At 51.5% G+C, this 23,369-nt stretch overlaps 2 protein-coding genes across 15 annotated transcripts in view; both read right to left on the minus strand.

The window, feature by feature from the left end:
• Positions 1 to 14,294, minus strand: LOC106830261 (protein CD300H). 2 transcript variants are annotated; one of them, XM_070483574.1, is made up of 6 exons: positions 12,145 to 12,744; positions 10,683 to 11,831; positions 6,740 to 8,121; positions 4,432 to 4,788; positions 2,315 to 2,369; positions 1 to 364 (listed from the first exon to the last, which is right to left on the minus strand). In XM_070483574.1, the coding sequence occupies exons 3-6, from the start codon at positions 6,777 to 6,779 to the stop codon at positions 253 to 255; spliced, it is 564 nt and encodes a 187-aa protein (XP_070339675.1). In that variant the 5' UTR covers positions 6,780 to 8,121; positions 10,683 to 11,831; positions 12,145 to 12,744; the 3' UTR covers positions 1 to 252. The 2 variants fall into 2 exon arrangements, with proteins under 2 accessions (XP_070339675.1, XP_014695212.1); XM_014839726.3 differs by lacking the exons at positions 10,683 to 11,831; positions 12,145 to 12,744 and adding an exon at positions 14,157 to 14,294.
• The window catches only part of CD300LD (CD300 molecule like family member d), a 15,215-nt gene continuing 6,002 nt past the window's right edge, over positions 14,157 to 23,369 (minus strand). For 12 of the 13 annotated variants that reach the window (XM_070483564.1, XM_070483565.1, XM_070483561.1 and 9 more), the window contains one exon: positions 20,191 to 21,944. In XM_070483564.1, the coding sequence (XP_070339665.1) occupies positions 21,797 to 21,944 (148 nt within the window). In that variant the 3' untranslated portion in view covers positions 20,191 to 21,796. Of the gene's footprint in view, positions 14,606 to 15,125; positions 15,566 to 20,190; positions 21,945 to 23,369 lie in introns of those variants that run through there. The other variant, XR_011493931.1, reaches the window with a different exon arrangement.

The raw sequence follows: 23,369 nt of genomic DNA on the forward strand, positions 1-23,369 counted from the left end.
GATTTCTTAGGCTGAACGGTGGATGCACATGTTTATTTCTAGTTCTTGAGCTGTACATACACATCTTATAGATGCTTTTGTGTATATGATATATTTCATTAAAACATTTTTAAAAGTTTGTTTTAAAAGTCTCTGGCAACAGGGTGAAAAGGGATATCAGATTCAGCGTCTGAAGTTCCTTCTTCTCTAGTCTGCGTGCCTGCGTCTCTGCACAAGATATTGATGGGCGAGGATGGCTGCAGGTTTTCTTGGTCAGGCTGGCTCTGTTTCTCCACAAATTGCCCTCTGAGGCCTGTTCACCCAGAGGACGGCACTGAGCATCAGCAGGAACAGGGGCACCTTCAGGAATATGAGGAGCAGGAACCTGTGAGAGGGACACGGTGACCGAGGTGAGCTTCCTCCTCAACGGGAGGCCCAGGCTCTGCCTCTCCCCCTCTTCCTTTGAGCTTGGGTCCTGTGGCCTCAAAACTCACTATCAGCATCAAACCTGGTTGGTACCAGGACCAGACGACTCCATGATGAGGGCCACAGACTCATGTCCTTCAGCTCAAGAATTGACCTTGGGTGTCAGGACCCAGCAGATGCATGGGGATGTGGGGGTGAGGGATGCAGAGGAAGAGAGATGGAGGTACCCAGCCAGGCCCTGGCTCCCAGAAACAGCTTTCTGAACCCATGTAGTGGTTCCTCCGTCATCAGCACTCACAGGAACTCAGCTCTTGCTGGGACCAACTTCAAGGATAAAGTGTCCCCTATAACCACTCCTCACTCAAATTAGAGTGTTGACTCATCCTTAAACATGATCATGGGAGGTTGCTCTTCTATTTAAACAGTTCAACAATCTCAACCCGCAGGAGTGACCTCTTTAAGCTCAGCTCATGGCCGATCCCCTCTCCCCCTGGGTCCCAGTACCTGCCCCCATTCCAGCTCCTCACAAATCCTGTGTCCTCTCCCAACGCCAGACCTTTGTTTAATCTCTCCACCTCCCCAAACTTCTGCCTGGCTAGCAGCCTGAAGGTTTGGCTGATGCCTTCCTGGTCCTCTCCAAGACTACATCAGGCCCCTGTAGCAAACCCTGCTAGTTCTCTGCCCATGTCCTCCTTGCCCACTTGAGCTCCTGGCAGCTGTGGACAGTCTTAGACCCAACAATGGTTTCCCCCATCAAGCTTCTGCATCTCTTTGCCTGAGGGCTGTCTCCAGCTATAGGCATGTGCGTGGCTTGCTGAGCAGAGCAGGCCGGAAGTGCTATAGAATTCATGCCGCCAGGAGTGACCCAGGAACACTTTTTCTCCAGGTTCTTGCTTGGCTGACTCTCCCACTTCCTTCGAGTCTCTGCTCAAAAGTCGCTTAATTTGAGAGGCCTTCCCTCTTCACTCGGTCTGAGAAGAGCAAAGCCCACCACCTTCCCTCACCACGAGGGGCAGGTGTGTGTAGATCACCGCCCCAGCTTCCTCACCTCTCAGTGGGACACTTCTGGGCAACGTCCAGTGCAGCCTCTCTGAGGGTGCCCAGTGGGACTGAGCCCAGATGCTCCAGTGATGACTCCCATTGCTGCACACATCGTTGGCCCTCCCTGCTTCCCGCTCCCTCGCTGTGCTTCCCGCGATAACCTCTCTGTAAACTAATTGTGCCTAAATCCTTGTCTCAGGAGCTGATTTTGAGGAAACTCAAACTAAGACAGTTTCTTTGTTACTGTTTTCACTGAGGGTCTCGATAGCCTTCACCATGCCCAGCCATTTCCCATACGCCCTATCACCTCTCCTTTAACACCTGTTTAATTTTCCTCCATAGCAATTATCATTAACTGATATTTCCCCTATCTATCTATCATCTATCTACCTATCTATCTCCTGTCTATCTGTCTATCTGTCTATCTATCTATCTATCTAATTTATCTACCTCTGTTATCTGTCATCTACTATCCATCCTATCACATATCTCAATCATCTACTGCTATCAACTATCATCTATCTATTCCTATCTATCAATCTATGTATCCCTCTACCATCTAGCCATCCCTATCATGTATCTATCTATCCATCCCTATCATCTCTCTCTCTCTCTCTATCTAATTTATCTTCTTATCCATCTGGCTATTGTCTAAATCTACCCATTTGAAAGAAACTTCCTCGAGAGCATAACCTTGCCTCTTTGTTCATGTGATATCCTTAGCATTTGGATCAGTTCCTGGCAAATAGCAAGATAATTAAATATTTGTTGAGTGAGTGGATGATTGAGGAAGTCTGTGTCTAGGAAGCCCTACTCTAGGGAAGAAGCCAGGCAGCTGGGAGAAGACACTGGGACGCAGGCACCTTACCCTTGGTGTTGGCTGGAATGTCCAGGTGTCCACGTAGAGCTCTTGTTGCTGGAGGCTATGGAGAAAGCGGCGGGGTGAGGCCCAGTGCCCTGTCCATGACCCCCACCAGCTAAGTACCTGTCACCTGCACGGTTCTGACTTCACAAAGCAGGGGAACTCAGGAAAGAGGCTGGACAGATGTTCTTGGATCATCATCTCCCCATAGTCAGACCCAGGCCTGGCCAGGGTAAAGGAGTATCCCCATCAACCCCATCCTAATCTGCTCCGCAGCCAGGTAGACACTTCACAAATTGGGACCGGAGAGTCCTCGCCTTCTGCCATTAAGAACTTCAGTGATCCTCATCTCGCTGAAAACAAGAATGCTCAGAGGTCCCACCCCCAGCTAGCGCATCCATACACCACCACCCCCCCACCGCCTTGTCCACCCTGGCAGAAGACTGCAGAGGCCACTTCAGGGAAGTGTGAAAGCAGGCATGCCTCAAACAGCTGGTCCCTGCAGAACACCACCAGCCCCAAACAGAGAAGGTGGGTGGAATCTGCACTCTAGAAACTGGGAGCCCCCCAGACCCCTGAGCCCACCCAGCTGCTCAAACATTAGCAGCAGACTGGAGAATCCTCACTGGTTCAGTGGCCAACCAGGGGGAAGGACATACAGAGACAGACACTTAGGGATCTGGAAGAAAATGGCTGCATCTCTGGGCTGTCACTTAAGGGTGAGGCTCTCCTCCAGCCCTCCACAAGCCCGTCCCTCACCACTGAGCTCACAACCAGTTTCTTAGGGCCACATTATTAAATGCACATAGGAGACGACCTTTCAAGGAAGGCTCCAACACGAAAGAGAGAAACCAACACAAAGAGAAAAAGGAAACTCAGAGGAAGACGAGACGATCCAGGAAGCAGAAGAAAAAAAAATGGATATCCTTAGAATGATAAGAGAAGATGTAGCTCTCATCAAACAAGAACAGGCTTATATATTATGTTTATATAATATATATATAAAAGGCTTATAAAAAGATTAAGCAGCAGAATTTGAAAAGAAAACTCTATTAGAGGTGCCCCATCCCACTTCTGCCCTGTCTGGTCCAGGGGTTTACTGAGCTCTCTCCTGCCTGGTCGAGAGTGCCAGAGGGAGACGGAGCAGAAGCAGGAGGAGGCTGAGGGGCCAGATAGGATGCCAGACAGACAGAGACACAGACAGACAGAGGCACAGACAGACAGAGACAGACAGACCAAGCCCAGTCAGAGAGTTGGGGGCTCCCTCTTGGGCTTCCACATGCCCTCAAACCAACCCCCTTGACCCACAGCCCTGTGGCCAGGACCTCCAGAAAATGCAGAAATGGTTTTTTCCCCCCTGGGGCAAGCACAGGTAACAGAGGCTGCGGAAAGGCCCAAAGGGGGAATGCCAGAGAGGCCAGGGGAAGAGCCGGGGCTGGGGCTTGGATTTCTGGAACAGGGATCACCCCGTCAGAGGGACAAGGCTGGCTGTCTGGGCCCTCTCTGAGCCTGGACCATCTCAGGGATCCTCTCCTGACCCTGGGGGAGGCCCCGGGCTCTGGGTTGTTGAGAGAGCTCAAGCCAAGGGAGAGTGAGAAGGGACTCCCTCTGGAGCAGAGCCTCCCCGACAGGGAACAGGGAGGCCGCAAGAGCCCCTCGGTCCTGGTGGATCCCGTGACGCAGGCCCTTGCCGCCTACACCAGCCTCAGAAGCCTGGAGGCCCACAGCCACTGTCAGGACCTGGCGCGGTGGCAGGAACCTTGGATGTCACACACACGCTCTCACACACTCACTCTTACACACTCATGCAGTACACTCACACACTCACCCTTATACACACACACACACTCGCTCACACCCTCTCACACCCACACAACACATTCACACTCGAACACACACTCACCTGTCCATTCACTTGACACACACTCCTACTTAGATGTTTTCACACACAGTCACACTTTCACACATTCACGCACATCTCCCTCGCACTCATGTTCACATAACACACTTGGTCCTGAATGTCTGATGCACCGACACCAGGTCCGGTTCTCCTCTCCTCGGTTGAAATTTCCTTGGATGCTCAGATTCCTTCATGACTGGCACAGAGAAAAGGAGGGTCTTACCTGAGGAAACCAACACCTGAACCTGGAAAAAGGGATCAGGCAGGAAGCCTTGCAGCCCCTCCTCCTGCAGTATCGTTGCGATCCCACACCGGTACTTCCCTGAGTCCTCTGCAGTGAGGTTCTCCAAGGTCACTGTGAAGGTGAGGTCCCCGGTGTGGTCCACGATGGACGCTCGGCCGCTCCTCACCTCTACCTCAGACACTGTGGTCTCCACCATCTCATGCCAAAGTGGCAAGCACGGTTGTCTGCACCAGTATTTTTTAAATGTCTTGTATTCCTCCTTATACCGACACTGCACACTCAGGGATTCCCCCACAGTGCCTGTCACGATGCTGGGGCCACTCAGAGACACAGAGCCTGGAAAACACAAGCAGCCTTATCTTCACCCTGAAGAGCCTGGGCCAGATGGGCCTTGGGTGTCAGATCCCCACGAAGCCCAGAAATCACCTGAGGTCAGAGGAAGGAGGGGTCAGGAGCCAGAGGTATGCGCTGTTTGCAGACATGGGGGGAGATGCTTGGTGCAGGATTCTGAGACTCGAGAGGTCATGCCCAGCCTGTGTGTGCTCAGTCAACTTCGAATGTGAGGGGGAGAGGAAGACTTTGGTGGCCCCAGACAGCTTCTGGGTCCCCAGAAGTGTCAGTCCTGAGAGGAGACACCTGTCCCCATCAATCACCAAGAATTGAATGAAGTCACTGAGTATACTCTGAATACATGGATGGATAGAGACACGGATGTATGTATGGATGGATGGATGGATGGATGGACAGATGGAGTAGGAAACAGGAAATCAGAATGGGGACCAGGAAAAACTAGATGAAGCCCAGTATTTAGAGTGTCCCTCCTGGGAGAACACCTGCAGCTTCCGGTTTTGCTTCCCAGATGCTCATCGTGGGTCCCAAGCTTACAATCCCTGCTTGTCTAGGTGGAACCTCCTGCTCGTCGGTCTAGGTCACACAGGAGGTGGGAGCTGGCATTGAGGTACAAAGAGAACACTTAGGAAGAGGCCGGGATTCAAGGACAATCACACTTCGATTTCCCTTCTGGGACAGAATCCTGCAGCAACACTTGCCATCACCTGACACCGAATGTCACCGCAGCTCCCCACTGATGATCCACCAGAGGGTCTTCCCTCTCCCACTTCTCAGAGCCCCCCTGGGCCTCCTCTCCAGGTCCTCTGCCACCTCGAAGATTTTGACATTTCCCCCCAACCTTTCACTCTGGAGGCTCCAGTTCCACATGATTAGGACCCAGCCCCCTAAACTCTCTGCCTCCCACCTGGAGAGCCACGCTGCACCTCGACCCCTAAGGGGTCGTCATTACTCCAAGTAACAGCTGCTGTCTGCTCTGCTCTTGACAGGAAAGGGTTAACCCAGTGACAAGGGCACTGAGAAAGGGTTTGGGCAAAATCCCAAACTTCTGATAAAGGATCAGGTATATAATCCACCTATCTTGTATCTGTCTGTCTCTCCATCCATCCATCCACCCTTCCAGTCTTCCCTCCTTCCCTCCCTCCGCCCACCCAGCTATCCAGGCAGTATATTGTCATCCACAAACTGTGAGACCTTTGCTATTTTTTATTCTAAAGTTAAAAAAAAAAAAAACAAACATAGTTTTTACTTCTTCATTTTAAATACCTTGCGTTTTCTCACTTTATTTCCCAACACGACAGCTCCCGTGGCTCCCTGACCTCTATTCTATGTCAGCGCCATCCCCCTCTCCCACCAGCATTCCCTGAAGCAGTGGTTCTCACCCAGGGGCCATACTGACCAACCCCAGGGGACATTTGGCAATGTTTGAGGACATTTTGGTTGTCACAGGTTGGGGGGGTGGGGAGTTGCTGCTGGCACCGAGTGGATAGAGGCCAGGGATGCTGCTGAACATCCTACAGCAGGAAGGACGGCCCCCACCACACAGAGCGATCCAGCCCCAGGGTCAGCAGAACTGAGGTTGAGGAATTTGCTTGAGGAGCAAAACGCCCCAGTCCCAGGATCTCCAGACACAGCCGCGGGGCCGGAGGGAGAGGGGGCAGTCCTGGTTTTAATAACGATGGTAATAACGGTTCAAGTGGCCAAATTTACTTGGAGCTCAGTATGATCTCGCTGCACGGGAAGCGTGTTACCATTTAATCCTTGTCCTGTCCCGATGAGGAAATACGATGAGCTGTCTGAAGGTTTTTATATGCACACCTCACCCCTTTTTTCCTGGCGTCTTTATTTCTTCCCCCTCCCATCATCTGCCATCCCTCACTCCTTCCTCACTCTGACCTGCCCGCGCAGACCTCCCCGGTCCACACCCAGCCCCGCTCACCTGGGACACAGAGAAGCAGGAGAGCTGATGGCAGCCACATGGCCCCATCCCCCTGGGTGATCTCTCCAGCTGCAGCTGGGCCTGAGGCTGGAGCCTCCTCACCGAGGGTCCGCTCAGCCGTCTCCCTCTTCTGTTCTTCTTGGCACTTCTCTGCTTCCTTCTTCAGCCTTTCGGTTCTGTCCTCAGAGCTTGTCAGAAAATGGGGGAAGCTGGGAGCTCAGGGCATCATGTGGCCAGTTGACTATGGTGCTGAAAACTTGCTGAAGTTCATCCTCATAAAATACATTTGAATATGCAGTTCCTGTTTCTGTTCCATGTGAAGATAACGACCTTCTCATTACTCACCCACAGCTGACAGGCCTGCCATTCTCTAAAGCACAGCATAGCTGACGCTGGCACCAGTCTGGGCTAATTTCCATTTAGATTTTCCATGCAACTCATCCCCTTTACACATTGCCAATTTCCTGTGGCCGGCATGGGTGGTCTCGAGTGGTACCGGCACGACTAGGCCTTCTCTGGACAAGACCAGCTACTTGCAGGGTCCAGAGCAAAATGAAAATGCCCTGGTTCCAGAATTATTAAGAATTTCAAGATGATGACATGGGAACGTTAAACCAAGCATGCGGCCCTTGTAAGTTTGGGGCCTCGTGTAACTGCTCAGGAGTGCAGCCCCTGATGCCAGCCCTGTCTCCGACCATTGGTGGTACAGACAGTGAGGCTGGGTCTGCCCTCAGGGCGCTCTGCTCTTCTGAGCCCCCAGCTCTTGGTCTGGCCTCACCAGACCCCAGACGCCTTGAATGGTTTCCTGTCTTGGTCACACGCTCCACAGCTCTGGCACCGAGCAGAACTTAAACCATCCTCAAGTCTCACCTTTAACCTGTGTGGTGAGATGAGAAGCCAAGATTCTCAGGGACAGAAAAGTTTCAACGTGTCAGAAGGGAACTCGGGTGTACCTGGCCAGAAATACGTCCAGTCACACGAAACAGCCGTGGTGGACTTAAAAGACAGACCCAGATTTGAACTGCTTTACCCGAGAACTAACATTCGTGTGAGCGGGAAGCTAAAATTCTGGAATGCGAGCGTCATATATCTTCTCTTAGTTGGGTGTTTCAGTAAATACACTTCTTGCTTGTTCACTTTTTTGCTGCAGTGGGAGGCTCCATGTTTCCTGGGGTTTGGCGTGTGTGTGTGCACGTGTGTGTGTGTCTGCACACCTCCCCCTCCCGTGCTGGATTGCGGTTTCCTGCACAACGTATTAGTCACACAGAGCTCACAGAGCTGGGGAGAAGGAAGTTCACTAGAAGCAGAAGAATTTGTCAGTCTATTAGCTTCCACTTGTTTATGCGGAACTGTTTTCCCTTTAAATCTTAAGGTTTCGGTACCTGAAAAGGGACAAAGATTCATATTCATATTCTGTGGCTTTTTTTTTCACTAGTCCTTGTGACGTTTTCTCTGGAAATTATTATTTTCTTTTTAACATGACCTTAAAAGAAAATCGTACCCCCTAAATATGATTTATGAGGTGTAGCTGAAAGTTTCATTTGCCACTTCTTAGCTGTCGTGTGGACTTTGGGGCATCGCGTGATCGCTGTCAGCCCAGGATTCAAATTCACCCCCTCGCCCTTCCCAGCTCACTCCATGTGGGTGCAGTTGGCAGTAGGTTGGGGGGGGGGGTTTGCACATGTGTGTGTGCACGTGTGTGTGGTGGGGGGAGCAGGAACTGGGGGTGGTAAAGGATGCCTCCCTCTTTCTGCCTCCACAGATCGTACAGCTGCCATTGGCCCAGGCGGCTCAGGCAGGCTCATTAGGGGCAGGCCTGACACTTCTGTGACTGTCGTCTGCCAGCAACAGGCCAGCGCCCCCTACTGTCTGCCTTACAGCATCAGCCCTTTCAGGGCAGAGCGCCACGAGCTGCTCACGGCTCTGGCGTCTGAGGAAAGGGCACCGCCTTTGCAGAATCCCGGAGGAGCCCTGACGGGGCAAGGCAGGGCAGTGAGGGCTCCTCAACACGCCCCGCTCTGAGTCTGCGAAGGGGACGGTTGGCAGCTACAGAGCTTCCCCGAAAGCCATTCTCACCAGCCTCATTCCAGAAGAACTGCCTGTTGTGCATAGGGCTGTAGAGTCAGGTTTTTCTAGGTACTGCTGCTGTGACGAAACTCTCACATTTCAGAACAGTGTAACCACAAACTCTATTTCTCGCTCATGTTACGTGTCTGCAGTGGGTGACTTTTCTTGGGGACCCAGACAGAAGAAGCGGCCCCTGTCTGCAGTACAAGAAGGGGAACCACGCAGTGGCTCCCAGAGCTTCTGCTCAGAAGGGGCACGGTCACTTAGGCTCACATTTCATTGGCCAGAGCAAGTCCTATGGCCAAGCCTGATGTCAACGGGATGGAGAAGCACAATCCTCTTCCTTTTACATGGCGGGGCAGCACGTAATTGCAATCACGGCACAGCCTACCTTCCAAGGCTTCTGTTAGCTCAGCTCGAAGGTCACCCCACAGCGCAGAAAGCTCACGGCTTCCTGCTTGTCTCAGGGCAAGGAAGGGAGGGGCCGCAGGGTGGCTTAGCAACACAGGTGTGTGTTTTCTTTTCATTAGATACAGACAGGACATTTGGCCGTATGCACATGGCAATGCCACGGGGACCCCACTTTAAACCAGATGCACACCAGGCCCTCAGAGGTACACACTCCAACACATCACTTGTCCAGCTCCCTCAGTAGATGACAAATTCCTTGAGGGGTGGCTCATGTCTGGGGCACCCTAGGATTTTTCCATGTCAAGACCAGGATCTGGAACGACTACCCACTCCAGAGCAGGCCCTTGTCCTCCTCTCCCTGGTTCCTGTCCTGGAAAATGCTTCCGGCCCATGAGGGCAGAGCAAGAGGAGGCCTGGAATAATGAGCCCCGGCAGCAAGGCGCACACAGTAGGACACGGAGCCTGGCGCCCTCCCTTGCGCTCTTGAGCCCATCAATGCTTGCTCCTGGGGGCAGCTCTGGGGGCTTCCGCAAATCTCGTCGGGATGCGTTCTCAGGGCAAACGCTGGGTGGGTGTCTGTAGGACGGAGTAGGGTGGGCACCCCACAGGCTTTTCCCTGCCTCCTCAGCGCTGTGTTTGCTCTTTCCACCTCCTCGACGGCCATCCCCACTCCCTCCTCAGTCCTCAAGGATGAGCTGGAGCCACTTCTCTGGAAGTTGTCCTGTCTACTCCAGGCCTTCCTGAGCCCTCCCTTCTGGGCTCCTGCCACCTGCGATGCTTCTGTCTGATGCTTCTGACAATACCTGTGTTGTCATTGACCTGTTTCATGGCCTTTGTTTCCTGGGGAGGCGGCAGCCTCCACAAGAGCAGAGCCTTATGCTCTAGCCCCTGTGCCCTTTCCCCTGGGGGGGTCCTAGCACCTGCACTCCTTTCCCACTTCCCATGGCCTGCTCATCCTCATCCTTTCCAGCTCATGTCACCTCCTTAGAGAAGTGGCCCCTGACCACACTTCCTAGAGGCCACCCCTGTTCACTCCATCACTGGACTCCGTTTATGTCCTGCGGGATCATCCCATGCTGTGTCACACGTTCATTTCTTCCTTTGCTCCTGCCCTTCCACCTCCCTCACTGGGGTGGAAGCCATGCAACCACAACAGTCCTGCCCGGTTTGTCCAGCACAAACCTCCCTGCTGCCTACACCGGGCATTCAGCTGGTGTTTAAGGCTTGTTTGTTGAATGAACAACTGAGTGAACAAGGAATCGGCCTGGCTGCAGAGGCTGGCCCCAGAGGGCCGCTGGGTGGCCCAGGCCCGTGTTCCCGGAAGGAAGAGTGGCCTCAGCCATAACTTGCTCAATGTTCAGTCCTGGGGTTCCCACTGGGCAGGGGGCCACCTTTGGGGCCTGTATTGGTTTCCCAGGGATGCTGAAACAAATGGCCACAATTCTGGGGACTTACAACCACAGACCTTTCTCCTCTCACAGCTCTGGAGACCAGAAGTCCGAAATCAAGAAGTCAGCAGCTCCCTCCAGAGGCTGTAGGGAGAATCCCGCTTTGTCTCTTCCAACTGCCGGTGGCTGCAGACACTCCTTGGCTTGTGGCAGCATCACTCTAGTCTCTGCCTCTGTCTGCACACAGAAGGCCTCCCCTTCTGCCTGTGTCTTCTTCTCTTCTTGTGTCTTATTAGGACACAAGTCATTGGATTTAGGGCCCACCTGGATAATCCAAGTGATCTCAACTCAAGATCCTTGGTTCAGTTAAGTCTGCAAAGACCCTATTTCCAAATTAGGCCACATTCCCGGGCTCCAGGTGTTGGGACTACTCAGCTTTCTACAGGGACCATGCCAGCACTGCACCCTCGGGAGCTAAGTAGGCAGGACTCAAACGCCTTCTGTTCCGGCGGAGGCGGGCACGGCCTTGTCACGGAGCTGGAGGCACAAGAGTGGTTCCCTTGTTCAGTTGTGAGCCCAGCTCTGGAGGCCCCGTGCGTATGGAGCCGCAGGAACACTGCCGGCCACTGACCATGCTGAGAGTGTTGTTCCTGTGTCATATGTTTACTTGCAAAACTCAACTACCTACACATTAACTAGCACAATTGTACCATAAGTGCACGTCTTCTTGATAGCGTTTCCAGTGTGTTTTTGTGTCTCAGAAACGTCTTCCGTGGTGGTGGAATTTGGCTTCAGCAAATCTGAACACTCAGCTATTGGGCACCTGGCGAAACCGTGCCATGTGTACCTCCTGGGCAGTGGTGTTGTCCTGGGACTGCTGAGTGCTTAGCGTGGGTGCCAATAAACACTCAACGGGAACTTTCTGAATGGATGCCTAACAGACCTCTGCTAAGCAGCCCTTGATCCCATCTCAGGGAGCTGAGATGTTTAAAATAGGCCTGATATTTCCTACACAGCCATGGGGAGGGAAGAAGAAAGAGATTCTGGGAACCCAGGGGTCCTGCTGACCAGAAGAGTGTCAGGATTCTGCTTTGGGCTCCTGCCTCAGGGCCTTTGCACTCGCTGCTCCACTTACCCAGAGTTGTCTTGCCCTGCTAGGCTGGCAGCCCCCTTCCTCAGTTTTCTGCCACAAGTGTCACCTTATCAGAATGGTCTTCCTTACTTCCCTGTACAAAATACACCGTCACTAGCAGTGCCTGCTGCCCACCACACCACATCCCCAGGACCCCCTGTCCCTTTTCTTCTGCTTTACTGTGTTTTTCATGGCATTTATAGTCAGCTACTTATCACTGATTTCTTTGGTCACTGTCCCCCTCACTGGAATGTCAGCTCTGTAAGGGCAAAGATTTGCTCTGCTTTGCTGACTGCTGTCTACCCAGTGCCTAGACTAGTGCCTGGCATGCAGGGGGTGCTCCAATGAATGAGTGAATGAATGAGGAGCCTCAGTCGGGGAAGGAACCACACAAGCAGGTCCCTTACCCTGGTGGTTGCCCGGGTGGATGTGTCCTGAACATCGCGCATACCTGGCACTCACTGCCGGGAACACGGGGGCCAGGTGTCCTTTGGAGCTCTGGGGACAGAGGCAGTGACGGGGGCTGAGGGTGCAGAGCACAGAGCCCCGGCTCTCCCCACTGTGAGCAGGGCACCAGCGTGGCTGTGACTCCACACAGAATACGATGCTCATGGAAGGGGCTGGACGATGTCCTGGGAGCAACGTCTCCCTGTAGCCAGACCAGGCCTGACCCGGGCGCTGGGGCTCCCACCCCCAGCCCCACCCAAGCTGCTCTGTGGTCACGCAGGCAGTTCCCACACGCCACCTTGAGAGCAGACCTCCTCTCAGGGTCGTGAGAGTGAATGCGGGAGGAATTTGCTGAATCTGGAGGGACTTCTGAAGGCCTGTGCGAGGAGCAGTTAGACTCCTAGGTTCCCTCCTCCACTGGCCGAACAGGCACGGAATTCATTTTCTGGAGAGATGGATGGAGAAAGGCTGTGGATCCGGGGAAGGCTGGGGGAGGCATCGCTCAGAGGACTCTGCCCTGACGCACAGTCTTCAAACACCTCACCCATCTCTCACTCGTTACTGATGACGCGTTGTGAGGATGTTTGGGAAAAGCCTCCGTTTGGCTAGTTTCGCTGCTCTGACAGAGCACAGCACCCCTTGGAGAGGCACAGCAGACTTGGTTTCTGGCTTACAGAGGCGCCTCCTGGGCGTCTGGTGGGTGGCCCTCCGTGAGATGATTCCGGGTCCAGGCTCCTCCTGTCTCAGGACCTGACCTCACCATCCCCTAGGGCTTCCGCTGGATTCTCAGCATCCGGCCAACAGGGGGCGCAAGAGGGAGAACGTGGAGGATGCAGTGGGGATAGAATTTAGGGCCTGGCCTGGAAGTCACCATCACGACTTCTGTATTTCAAGGCCCTGCTTCCCTGCAGGGGACACTGGTGATCTCTGTGTGTCTGGGAGGAGGAGGAAGTGGGGTTCCGTGAGGACGCAGCAGTCTCAACGTGGAAAAAGAGACCAAAACATGCAGAAGAGAGGACTCAGGGAACAGAGACAACGCAGGAGCAGAAAAAAACTAAAACAACAATTTAAAACATAAAATTAACATATTTCAAAAAACAAGGGATGTTAATCTGCCAAAACTAAAATAGGATTGACTTTAAAAGAAATCTTCAGGGAATAAGAGAGCTTTTTGAAACTGAAAATCAAATGGTGAGCTTGCCCACGTTACCGCGGCCTCTGCCCGAGGGGAGAGTCAGGGGCCTCTCAGAGCCCCCTCCAGCCAGATGAAGGGTCTCAGAGCAGAGAGACAAAGAGGAAGATGCAGGAGGAGGCCCAGCAACCTCACAGGGACATTGGGGACCGCCTCTTGGGCAGGCACAGAAGTCAACAGGCCCATGTTCCTCACAAGGCTTCTTCCCAAAAATGTAAGAACCTGGGGTTTCCCAGGGCCAGAAAAGGAAGAGAAATAGACGTGGAGGCTGAGGAAGGAACCGAGGGCGGGCACAAGTGGTAGAGAGTTGAAATGAAGAGGACAAAGGGCGTGAGGGTGCAAGAGAGACCCTGGGCCTTGGGCTGCTAAGATGGGCCACAACCCCTCCAGGGAAAGCCAAACCTGTCCCAGGGAAAAAGAGAGACTCCTTCAGAGTTCCCGACATGGGTCCCACATCCTGCTGGCTCTGAGGCAGAGCTGCCAGATAAAATGCAGGACACCTAGTAAAAACGCTAAATCTGACTTGAGACTGACTAATGGTGACTTGAGAATTGAGGACCCAACTACCATCACAAGCAGAAAACTCAGAACCCTCCAGGCCCGCTGAGACTTCAGTCAAAGCCGGGGGAGAGGCCAGGATCTCAGACACACGCGCGCGCACACACACACACACACACACACGGTCCGTCTCAAGTCGTCGCAGCTCAGCTCTGGTCCAGCTGTTCAGTTCTCAGGCACTGGGAGAGTCAGCCCTGGGGATGGAGCAAAGGAGGGACTTACCTGGGACAATCGCCTGTCTCCCCTTGCTGATAGGAGAGGCCGCAATCCTCTTTCCGCGTCTAAGCGGTCCTGTTCTAATCCCAGAGCAGTCGATGCCCGCTTCCTTCTCAGGAAGGGTCTCCGTGGTCACTGTGACGGTCAGTCCCAAAGTCAATCAGAGATGCACACTCGACCTCTGCCTGCCACCGCCTCTGGCCCGAAAGTCTTCATTCTTCTTCCTTGGCTGACGACACGGCTCTCTGTGTCAGTATTTGTCAAAGGTCTTGAATTCCTCATCGTGCCAGCACGGCACACTCAGAGATGCCCTCGTCGTGGTGCCCGCCGTGGAGAGGGGCGCTTGGGCCAGCAGTCTGGAAAATGCAAGTGAGTCCCAGCTCCCCACCCCGATGGACCTGGGGCAGGGACACCTGGGGTGCAGGTCCCCTCAAGGCTCCTCAGGGGCTGTCACCCTGCAAGTGGAGGAGGCGGAGACCAGGAGACCAGGGTCACTCCAAGGCAGGGGGTGCCCTGGCCTGCTGTCTGGCCTGTTTCCTCCGGTGTAGTGTGGAGGGGTGGACTAAATGACCTGTGCGGTTTCTCAAGCTCCATTTGTCTAGAATCAGGAGATGCCTGAGGGAGACTTGAGTGTGCCTGCCTGGCACGCAGTGGCTGTCAATAAAGGTACGATGTTGTTTACAAAGATAATCACCAAAGGCAGGGGGCAGTGGCTTCTCCTCGGATCACTAGGTAGGGGCTGCTTTATCCTCGTAGTGGGAGGCGGGTACCAGCTATCGAAAGGAGCCTCCCACAAGCTGACCATGACCCTTTCCCTTGTCTGGGTTAGGAGAAGGACACTGATCTGTGCTTGCCAGGCCCTTGGCTTCTGAGGGGCCCCAAGAAGGTGGCAGGTACCAAGGGCGATCCCTGAGCATGCTGTTTCTGTATGAGGAGAAATTCAGGATGAACACGAAGTTCTGGTGCAAACAGTACCTTGTTGCCTGTGAGAGACTTGTGGAAGCCATCGAATTGGAGAGAAAGCAGAGGAGAGGCCTGGTGTCCATCAGAGACCGTCTAGAGGCCCTCATCTTCATGGTGACCACAGAGAACCTTCATGCAGACCTTGAGGAAGCCTGCTAGGGAGGCACTGAAATGGACTGGTGATGGATGGACTGGATGGACTCAGTCCTTATCCTGTGGTCCAGGTGGTGGTGCCTGTCTCCCCAGGTGAGACCCTCCCACTCCAGGTCTTGGGCTGAGGTCTGAGGACCCACGCTTTTATACCTGACAAGCCTTCAGGGAAAACCAGTGAGTCCAGCTCTGGTTACCGGTGATTTGAGAGGCTGTGTGGTGTTGTATTTGCTTGTCTCTGTGTGTCCTTTTGTCAGACCTAGTCTCTGATGATAACACAGTGGATTGGGGCCAGAGGGATCCTGGCCAAGAACAAGGAGGGAGGCAGCTGAGTCTTGGGTTCTGAGAGACAGAATTCCCCCTCTGTTCTCATGGCCCCAAAACAGCTGCTGTGGCTCGCCACCTCTACTGCCCTCTCTGAACAGCCCAAATTTGGGGGCAGGGGCTCCACTCAGCATCCCAGTGTTTAGAGATGGCCTAGGGTGGCTGGTCTTCAAGAAATACAGGAAATGATCCAGGATCTGAGAAGGCCCAGACCCCAGTGCATGGCTTTGGATGTCCCTGCTCCAGAAATACAAAGCCAGGCCACTCTCTTCCAGGTCTTTAGACCAGAAGGAGTTGCATTTTCCACCCTGTCCTGTGCTCACTTACTCCTGGGGAAATGCCAGAGCAGTGTCTTCTAGCATAATCTGGTGTGATCCACCGTGGCCACAAAGAATGCCTGTGAGGAGCCCCAGGCCCATCTCGGGGGCTTTCTCGGCCAGCCCCTCCCCGGCTAAGGCACAAGTGCGGATGGGGCAGCTGGGGACGTGATGCTCACTGGAGGCCGTGCTCGCGTTCTGGTCTGGAAGTCTTGCCCTAGCCTGCAAGGTGCTGTGTCAGGCTCAGGGGAGGAGTCGCCCGGCTCCCCCCAGGCCTGAGGCTGGCTTCAGGGACCCCTCGGCCACAGGGTCGTGTCTCCCCACCCCTTCCCTAGTGAGCGATTCAAAGCCCAGCTTGGTGTGCGGAGGGGACAGTCAGGAGAGACTGAAGGTCTGATGTGTGTCTGTCCACAGGGAGTTCCACGAGCCCAGCTGACACTCGTCCTTCCCCGAAGAAGGTGCCAGCCTGCACGCAAGCACTGAGGGGTGGGGAGGCACGGCCTACCTCCAGGGTGAGGTGTCTGAGGACCTGCAACACTGCCCTGCAGCCCTTGCCTCTTGGGAGCCGGACCTACTGGGCTGGAGCCCTGGGGCTCCCGTGTCTCCCTCCTGCTTTCCTTCCCAGGTCCACGCAGCCTCCGCGCCTCCACCCGGCCCAGCCCTCCCAGGACGTGCAGCACAGGGTCTTGCTGTGCACTCAGGCCCAGCGCTGAACTGAAGGGATGGGCGATGCAATCCCTCAGTGGTTGGCTGCCCTGGCCACTGTCCCTCTCAAGCTTCCTGCCATGGGTTATGGGGCCACATCACCTGAACACGGGAGAGGTAAAGCGAGGAGGACCTGAGGAGGCAGCTCGCTGCCTGTCACTGTGTCCTCACAGGTCCCTGCTCTGCAGCATCCACTTCCTGAGCCTGGTCTTCCTGGTGGTGCCCTGCTCCTGAGCATGCTCGGTGCTGTCCTCTGGGTGAACAGGCCTCAGAGGGGCTCTGGAGGGAGACAGAGTCAGCCTGCCCAGGGGAGTCCACCGTGCAGCCCACTGTCCCCATGAGGACCTCCAGAGACAGGCTCTCAGACCAGAGGGAACAATTTTCAGGCTCCAGACTTTGAGATAAGAAATGTGCCAGAACTGTGGTTGCAGAGGGAGCAAGGCCCTCTGTGTAGGAGTGAGAGCCATCCCATGTCCCCAGGGAGGAGACAACATCTGGATTCTTCCTGCTTTGAACAACCCAACACTCTCCCAACTTAAACATAAGCAACAAAAAAGTAAAACATCTGTGATAGGATGATTTTCCAGAGAAAAGTTAAAATCGTCTCTCTTATACAGATGTAAAAATCAGCATGCATCAAAGATTGCATTCAACTCATTAATCAGTGAGGGAACCACCCAAGATGTATACCTGGTTCAAAAGAGAGTCAGAAGAACAGACACCTTTACAGGTCCACGTGCCGAGGGAGGCAGAGCTGTGAAACAGCTTCCGTCCGAGTAGAATTGGGAATCCAGGCGGCATCCTCAGGGGTGTAGACAATGCGTGGTTTCTCACTGATACACTAATTTTCCCCACACACTTCGCCTGACTTCACATTTTCTCCCCTACCAAATCTTCCTGCAACTTCTTAAAAAGGTATATACTCTCACTCTCACTGTCTCCACCTTCTCCCCATCCTCCACCTCACCCCTCAACCCACTGAAACAGGGCTTCCACCCCCACTCCTCAGAGTCCCCAGGGATCCCCTTGCTGTGAAATTCAAGTCGCAGTCCTTGAATAACTTGACCTCTTTGTAGAATCCCCTCCCCCACTGCCCTGCATTCTCTGTGGCTGAATTCTTCAGGTTTTTCTCCTAGTTCTCTGATGGCTTCAGTCTACCTTGGGAAACTTCTTCCTCTTAAATTTTGTCCACTCTTGAGATTTCCATCTTAGGCTGTCTCTTCTTATTCTATTCATTTCCGTTGTGCTGTCTCATGCCATCCATAATCTCATTTACCATCAATATTCTCACATCGTGTCTTTCCTTTTTTTTCTTGTTTCTCTTTTTTTTAAATTGCGGTAACATTGGTTTATAACATTACATAAATTTCAGGTGTACATATTATATTTCAATTTCTGTGTAGATTACATCATGTGCACCACCCAAAGACTAATTACCATCCATCACCACACACATGGGCCTAATCACCCCTTTCCCCTCCTCCCTGCCCCCTTCTCCTCTGGAGACCACCAATCTAAACTCTGTTTCTATGTGTTTGTTTGTCACTGTTTTTATCTTCTACTTATAAGCGAGATCTACAGTATTTGACTTTCTCCCTCTGACTTATTTCACTTAGCATAACACCCTCAAGGTCCATCCGTGTTGTCACCAATGGTCGGATTTCATCATTTCTTGTAGCTGAGTAGTATTCCATTGTGTATACACACCACATCTTCTTTATCCATTCGTCCCTTGATGGGCACCTAGGTTGCTTCCGAGTCTTGGCTATTGTGAATAATGCTGTGATGAACATAGGGCTGCATGTATCATTATGCATTCATGTTTTCATGTTCTTTGGATAAATACCCAGCAGTGGACTAGCTAGTTTTCCCAACGCAATTTGTTGAAGAGACTTTCTTTTCTCCATTGTATGTTCCGCCTCCAGCTTTGTTCTTTTTTCTCAGGATTCCTTTGGCTATTTGGGGTCTTTTGTTGTTCCATATATGTTTTAGGATTCTTTGTTCTATTTCTGTGAAAAATGTTGTTGGAACTTTGATAGGGATTGCACTGAATCTGTAGATTGCTTTAGGAAGTATGGACATTTTAACTATGTTAATTCTTCCAGTCCAAGAGCACAGAATATCTTTGCATTTCTTTGTGTCTTCTTCAATTTCTTTCAACAATATGTTATAGTTTTCAGTGTACAGATCTTTCACCTCTTTGGTTAAGTTTATTCCTAGATATTTTATTCTTTTTGTTACCATTGTAAATGGGATTGTACTCTTAATTTCTCTTCCTGCTACTTCATTGTTAGTGATTAAAAACACATCTGATTTTTGTATGTTGATTTTGCATTCTGCAACTTATCATATTCATTTATTATATCTAAAAGTTTTTGGTGAATTCTTTAGGGTTTTCTATACATAAAATCATGTCATCTGCAAATAGTGACAGTTTCACTTCTTCCTTCAAAATTTGGATCCCTTTTCTGGCTGAGCCTTCTAATACCATGTTAAATAAGAGTAGTGAAAGCGGGCATCCTTGTCTGGTTCCTGTTCTCAGAGGGATAGCTTTCAGTTTTTCTCCATTGAGAATGATATTAGCTATGGCTTTGACATATATGGCCTTTATCATGTTGAGATACGTTCCTTCAATATCCGTTTTATTCAGAGTTTTTATCATAAATGGATGCTGTATCTTGTCACATGCTTTCTCTGCATCTATTGAGATGATGATGTGATTTTTACTCTTCATTTTGTTAATGTGGTGTATCACGTTGATTGATTTGGGGATGTTGAACCATCCCTGCATCCCTGGAATGAATCCCACTTGGTCATGGTGTATGATCTTTTCAATGTTTTGTTGTATTTGATTTGCTAGTATTTTTGTTGTCATTTATTTCTTCACAGATTTTTCCAAAGTTTCAGATCAATGCATCCAACCACCTACTCAGCATCCCCTCTGGGATGTGTCATTGGCACCTCAACCTATCCAAACTGCATTCTTCCTCTCCCTCCCCCTCCAAACTGGCTCCTTCTCCTGTGTGCCCAAGATCAGTAGATGGCATCCCCGTCCCCCCCACTGCTCAGGCCGGAAGCTCGGATGTCATCCTTCAAGCCCTTCTTCTCCCACGTGCCCCGCGGTCAATCATTCAGTAGCTCCTGAAGATGGCGCTTTCCAGATATCTCTTAAATGTATCCCCTCCTCTCAACACCCATTGCAGATACCCAAGTCCGGGTACCCTTATGATTTCCTCCGTATTATTGCATCTGTGCCCTAATATTCTCTCTGCTTCCAGTTTTGCCCAAATCCAGTCCATTTCCCATACTCGAGGCAGAATGATCTTTAGAACAACAACAACCACACCTTTCAATGGCTCCTATTCTTCTTAAAATTAAGTCCAGGAACATCAACAGAGCTCAGAATAGTCCAGCTCCTTGTCCTGTGGCTGTTGTGGGGCAGGGAGATCCTCAGAGACAGAGATGAGCCATTATTAATGTATTTGCTCTAATCACTTAGCAAAGAGAGTCAATACAAACTATTTCAAACCAACCAACCAACCAAAGAGTTTCAGTAAGTTGGCCCTTTCCAGAAAAATACATTAAAATTGATAGCATTTTTATGTATCAGCAACAGACCACTTAGACAATTCACTGGGGGAAAGGATTTACAATTGCAAAGAAAAATATTAAAAAGGTTATGAACGAACTTAAAAACAATGTGGGAGAGCTAAAAAATTTCTATAAAATTCTATTGAGGGGCTGGCCCCATGGCTGAGTGGTTAAGTTCGCGTGCTGGGAGAAAGATCCCAGGGAAAGAAGCACAAAACTGAGAGTGCAGAAATGTGATGACTTTTGGGAATTCGTAAGGTGAAGACTAAATGAACACGATAGAAAAACGCTTGGAGACACAAACTGGGGACAGGAGAGAGAGAAAGCTGATTCCACGAAAGGACACTGGCCGTTCTCTAAGAAGAGAAGAAATAGGCCAAAAGTAAAAATAATTTAATTGAATGAAAAACTATCCTGAAATAAAGAGATCTTGCAATCCGCAACTGAAAAACCCACAGTGTCCCAGGAAAAAAAACTGTCACTTGATGATCCACACCTAGAATATTCTGAAGGTACAGAAGTTCAAGGATACAGATAGAATCAGATGAGGCTGCTTCTCCTGCCCCTGGTCGGCTGTCCCTCTGCTCTAATGGTCCCCTTTTTTGGTCTTGAAGCTGCCCAGCAGTAAAAGTCCAGGGGGGGAACTTGAGAGGAAGGAGAGAGTTTTCCTTTTCTCTTTATGGAGCAGCTTACTGGTGTCCGCCTCTCTTCCTCCACAGTCAACCCTCGGGAGAAGCTTGCATCCACATCCAGGATCTTAGTCTAGGGCTCTTTAGAAGGCTAAGGAGACATATCCTGGCCTTGTCCAGCCCCCAGCCACCCCTGGCTCACAGTTGCCAGATCTGTAATAGCTTCAGCGTCTGATTCACGGATTACTCCACAGTCCCCAAAATGTGTGGCTTATCTCCCTGTGTGCCCCAAAATGAGAGTGGCAGCCAAACTGAATACTCTCAAAAGAGGGAAGAAAATTTGGAGATACTAACAGGACGAGTTATGGTGACATTTAGGGGACGTGATGCCATCTCATCTTCAGGAGTGCAGCGTCCAGGAGGCGAGGGAAGGAGCTGGGGCCAGGATTTCCTTCCCCACAAGGGGCACAAATGCATCAGGGCGAGGAACCCTAGTCCTCAGGTCTTCACTCGTGGTTGGCATATTACCAGGGTTTAGTTCAGTTTTTCCATTTTCATGGGGTCTAGAAGTTTGAAACTCATTATTAGCTGGAGCCCTGAACCCCATGGAATGCAAAAGAAAGTCCGTTAACGTTGCAGGTGGCTCACAGACTTGAGATGATGTTCGTCCTCCAAAGCATTGGGGCCCTGGGGAAAGGCATTTTCTAAGTGTTTCTAGCCATATTTTCTACTGCATTGGAGGCCTCAGGAAGAAGGAAGGCGGGGACTTTGCAGAGAAGAGAGAGACCAGAGAGAGTCCCAGAGGCTCGGGCATCACAGCTGTAGGTTCCTGTGGCCTATGGGACTGTTTTCCACGCTGCCTCTGGAAACACAGTCACTGCTGACCACAGTCATTTCCTGACAAAAATTTCTTTTTCTTCTGTTTGGGGGTCTTTCTGTCTGGACAAGACATCGATGAGCATAGGGGTTACTGGTTCTCATGACCCAGCTGACTCTGCGTCCCCCAGGAGCTTCTCTGAGGTCTGTTCACCCAGAGGACAGCACTGAGCATGGTCAGGAGCAGGGGCACCTCCAGGAAGAGCAGCAGCAGGAAGTGGACGCTGCTGAGCAGGGACCTGCGGGATGGACATGGTGACAGGAAATGATCTGCCTCCCAGGCTCCCTCTTCTCAGCTCCCCCTGTGCCCAGGTCCTGGGTTCCCAGAATCTATGTGAGGGCAAGCCTGGGACCCCACAACGGCCCTGACAATGGCCTCCACTCCCCACAAACTCTCCTTCCTCATTTCTTACTGTCTCCCTCTTGCTTGCTCTATTGGGAGGGAAACGACTGGAGTCCTTATGAGAAGAATAAGAGAGTAGGACATAGACACACATAGAGGGGAAACCATGCGCAGACACAGGGAGAAGATGGCCTTAAAGGAGTCACCCCTGCCGGCACCTTAATCTCAGACTTCTGGCTTCCAGAGCTGCACAAAAATAAACGTCTGTTGTCGAAGCCGCCCAGCCTGTGGCCCATTGTTATAGCCCGAGCTGACTGATACGAGGACTACCTCCTATTCATCGCTATTCGCGGAAGATTGCAGAATGCATTCATCAATCAATTAATTAATTAACTCTATTTGGTACACTAATCATCTCTTGATTGTAAGTACCTGGGGGTAGACAGCTTGATTATTTGCTCATCCCAGTATCCTTTCATCTCTCTAACACGATGCTGGGCATGAATGGGTCCTCAAGGGTTATTTGTTGAATAAATGAATGAATTATCCATCTCATGCTGACCAAAGACCCTAACTGGCACTTACATATGCCTTTGATTCATAAAATGAAGAAACACCTTAGCTATTAGTTATTGAAAGCAGTTTGGTAGAAAGGAACTTTCAAAACAGAAAACAAATGGAAAAATGGAAGGAAAGGGATCCCTGGGGGTATAAAGACTGGGGATCCCCCTAGGGAATTCTGTGGGAAGGCCCAGCAGTAGGAGATCGCGGCAGATCTAGAAACAAAGTCAAGAGGGCCAAGGAGAGTAAAAGGAAGAAATGAAAGGGCCCCTGAGCTTCTAGAAAGCTCCTCTGCCTTCAATAGCTGGGCAGGGCACTAAGAAGCATGAGTGAGGCTCAGTTTCTTCCTCTGTAAAATGGGAGCATGCATGTCTGCCTTTTGCTCCTCATGAGGTGGGGTAGGCCAGGTCAAAGAACTGATAGAATAATGGGCAGGAAAGCCCTCTGTGAGCTGCCACATGCTCTAGAGACACAAGGAAATATCAGTGTCATTGTTCTTGCCATAACAGTAACCAAGGGAAAGAGGTCTTCCCCAGGCCCTCCCTGTTCTCCCACAGTTGGGACCGAGAGCCATCATCCCTGTGTCCCCACAACCCCTGTGCCCACACACACTGGCCATGCCATCTGCACTGACTGCCTGCTTGTCAGTCTCCCACACTGAGCACTTGATCTCTGAGTTCCAAGGGGGATGCTCCATGTCTCTGTCCCCGAAGCTGGATACGGTGCCAGCCATGGAGAAGTTACTCAGTACAAACGGGAT

This window comes from Equus asinus, chromosome 13, assembly GCF_041296235.1.
Source record: "Equus asinus isolate D_3611 breed Donkey chromosome 13, EquAss-T2T_v2, whole genome shotgun sequence".
Lineage (NCBI taxonomy): Eukaryota > Metazoa > Chordata > Mammalia > Perissodactyla > Equidae > Equus > Equus asinus.

What these genes read in the sequence shown, in the direction of transcription:
- LOC106830261 (XM_014839726.3), bottom strand. Translation starts at nt 6,779, where the DNA reads ATGTGGCTGCCATCAGCTCTCCTGCTTCTCTGTGTCCCAG. An exon ending in CCTGCTTCTCTGTGTCCCAG is followed by an intron (nt 4,789 to 6,739) that starts GTGAGCGGGGCT and finishes TGTGTTTTCCAG; the next exon opens with GCTCTGTGTCTCTGAGTGGC. An exon ending in TCAGGTGTTGGTTTCCTCAG is followed by an intron (nt 2,370 to 4,431) that starts GTAAGACCCTCC and finishes CTTTCTCCATAG; the next exon opens with CCTCCAGCAACAAGAGCTCT.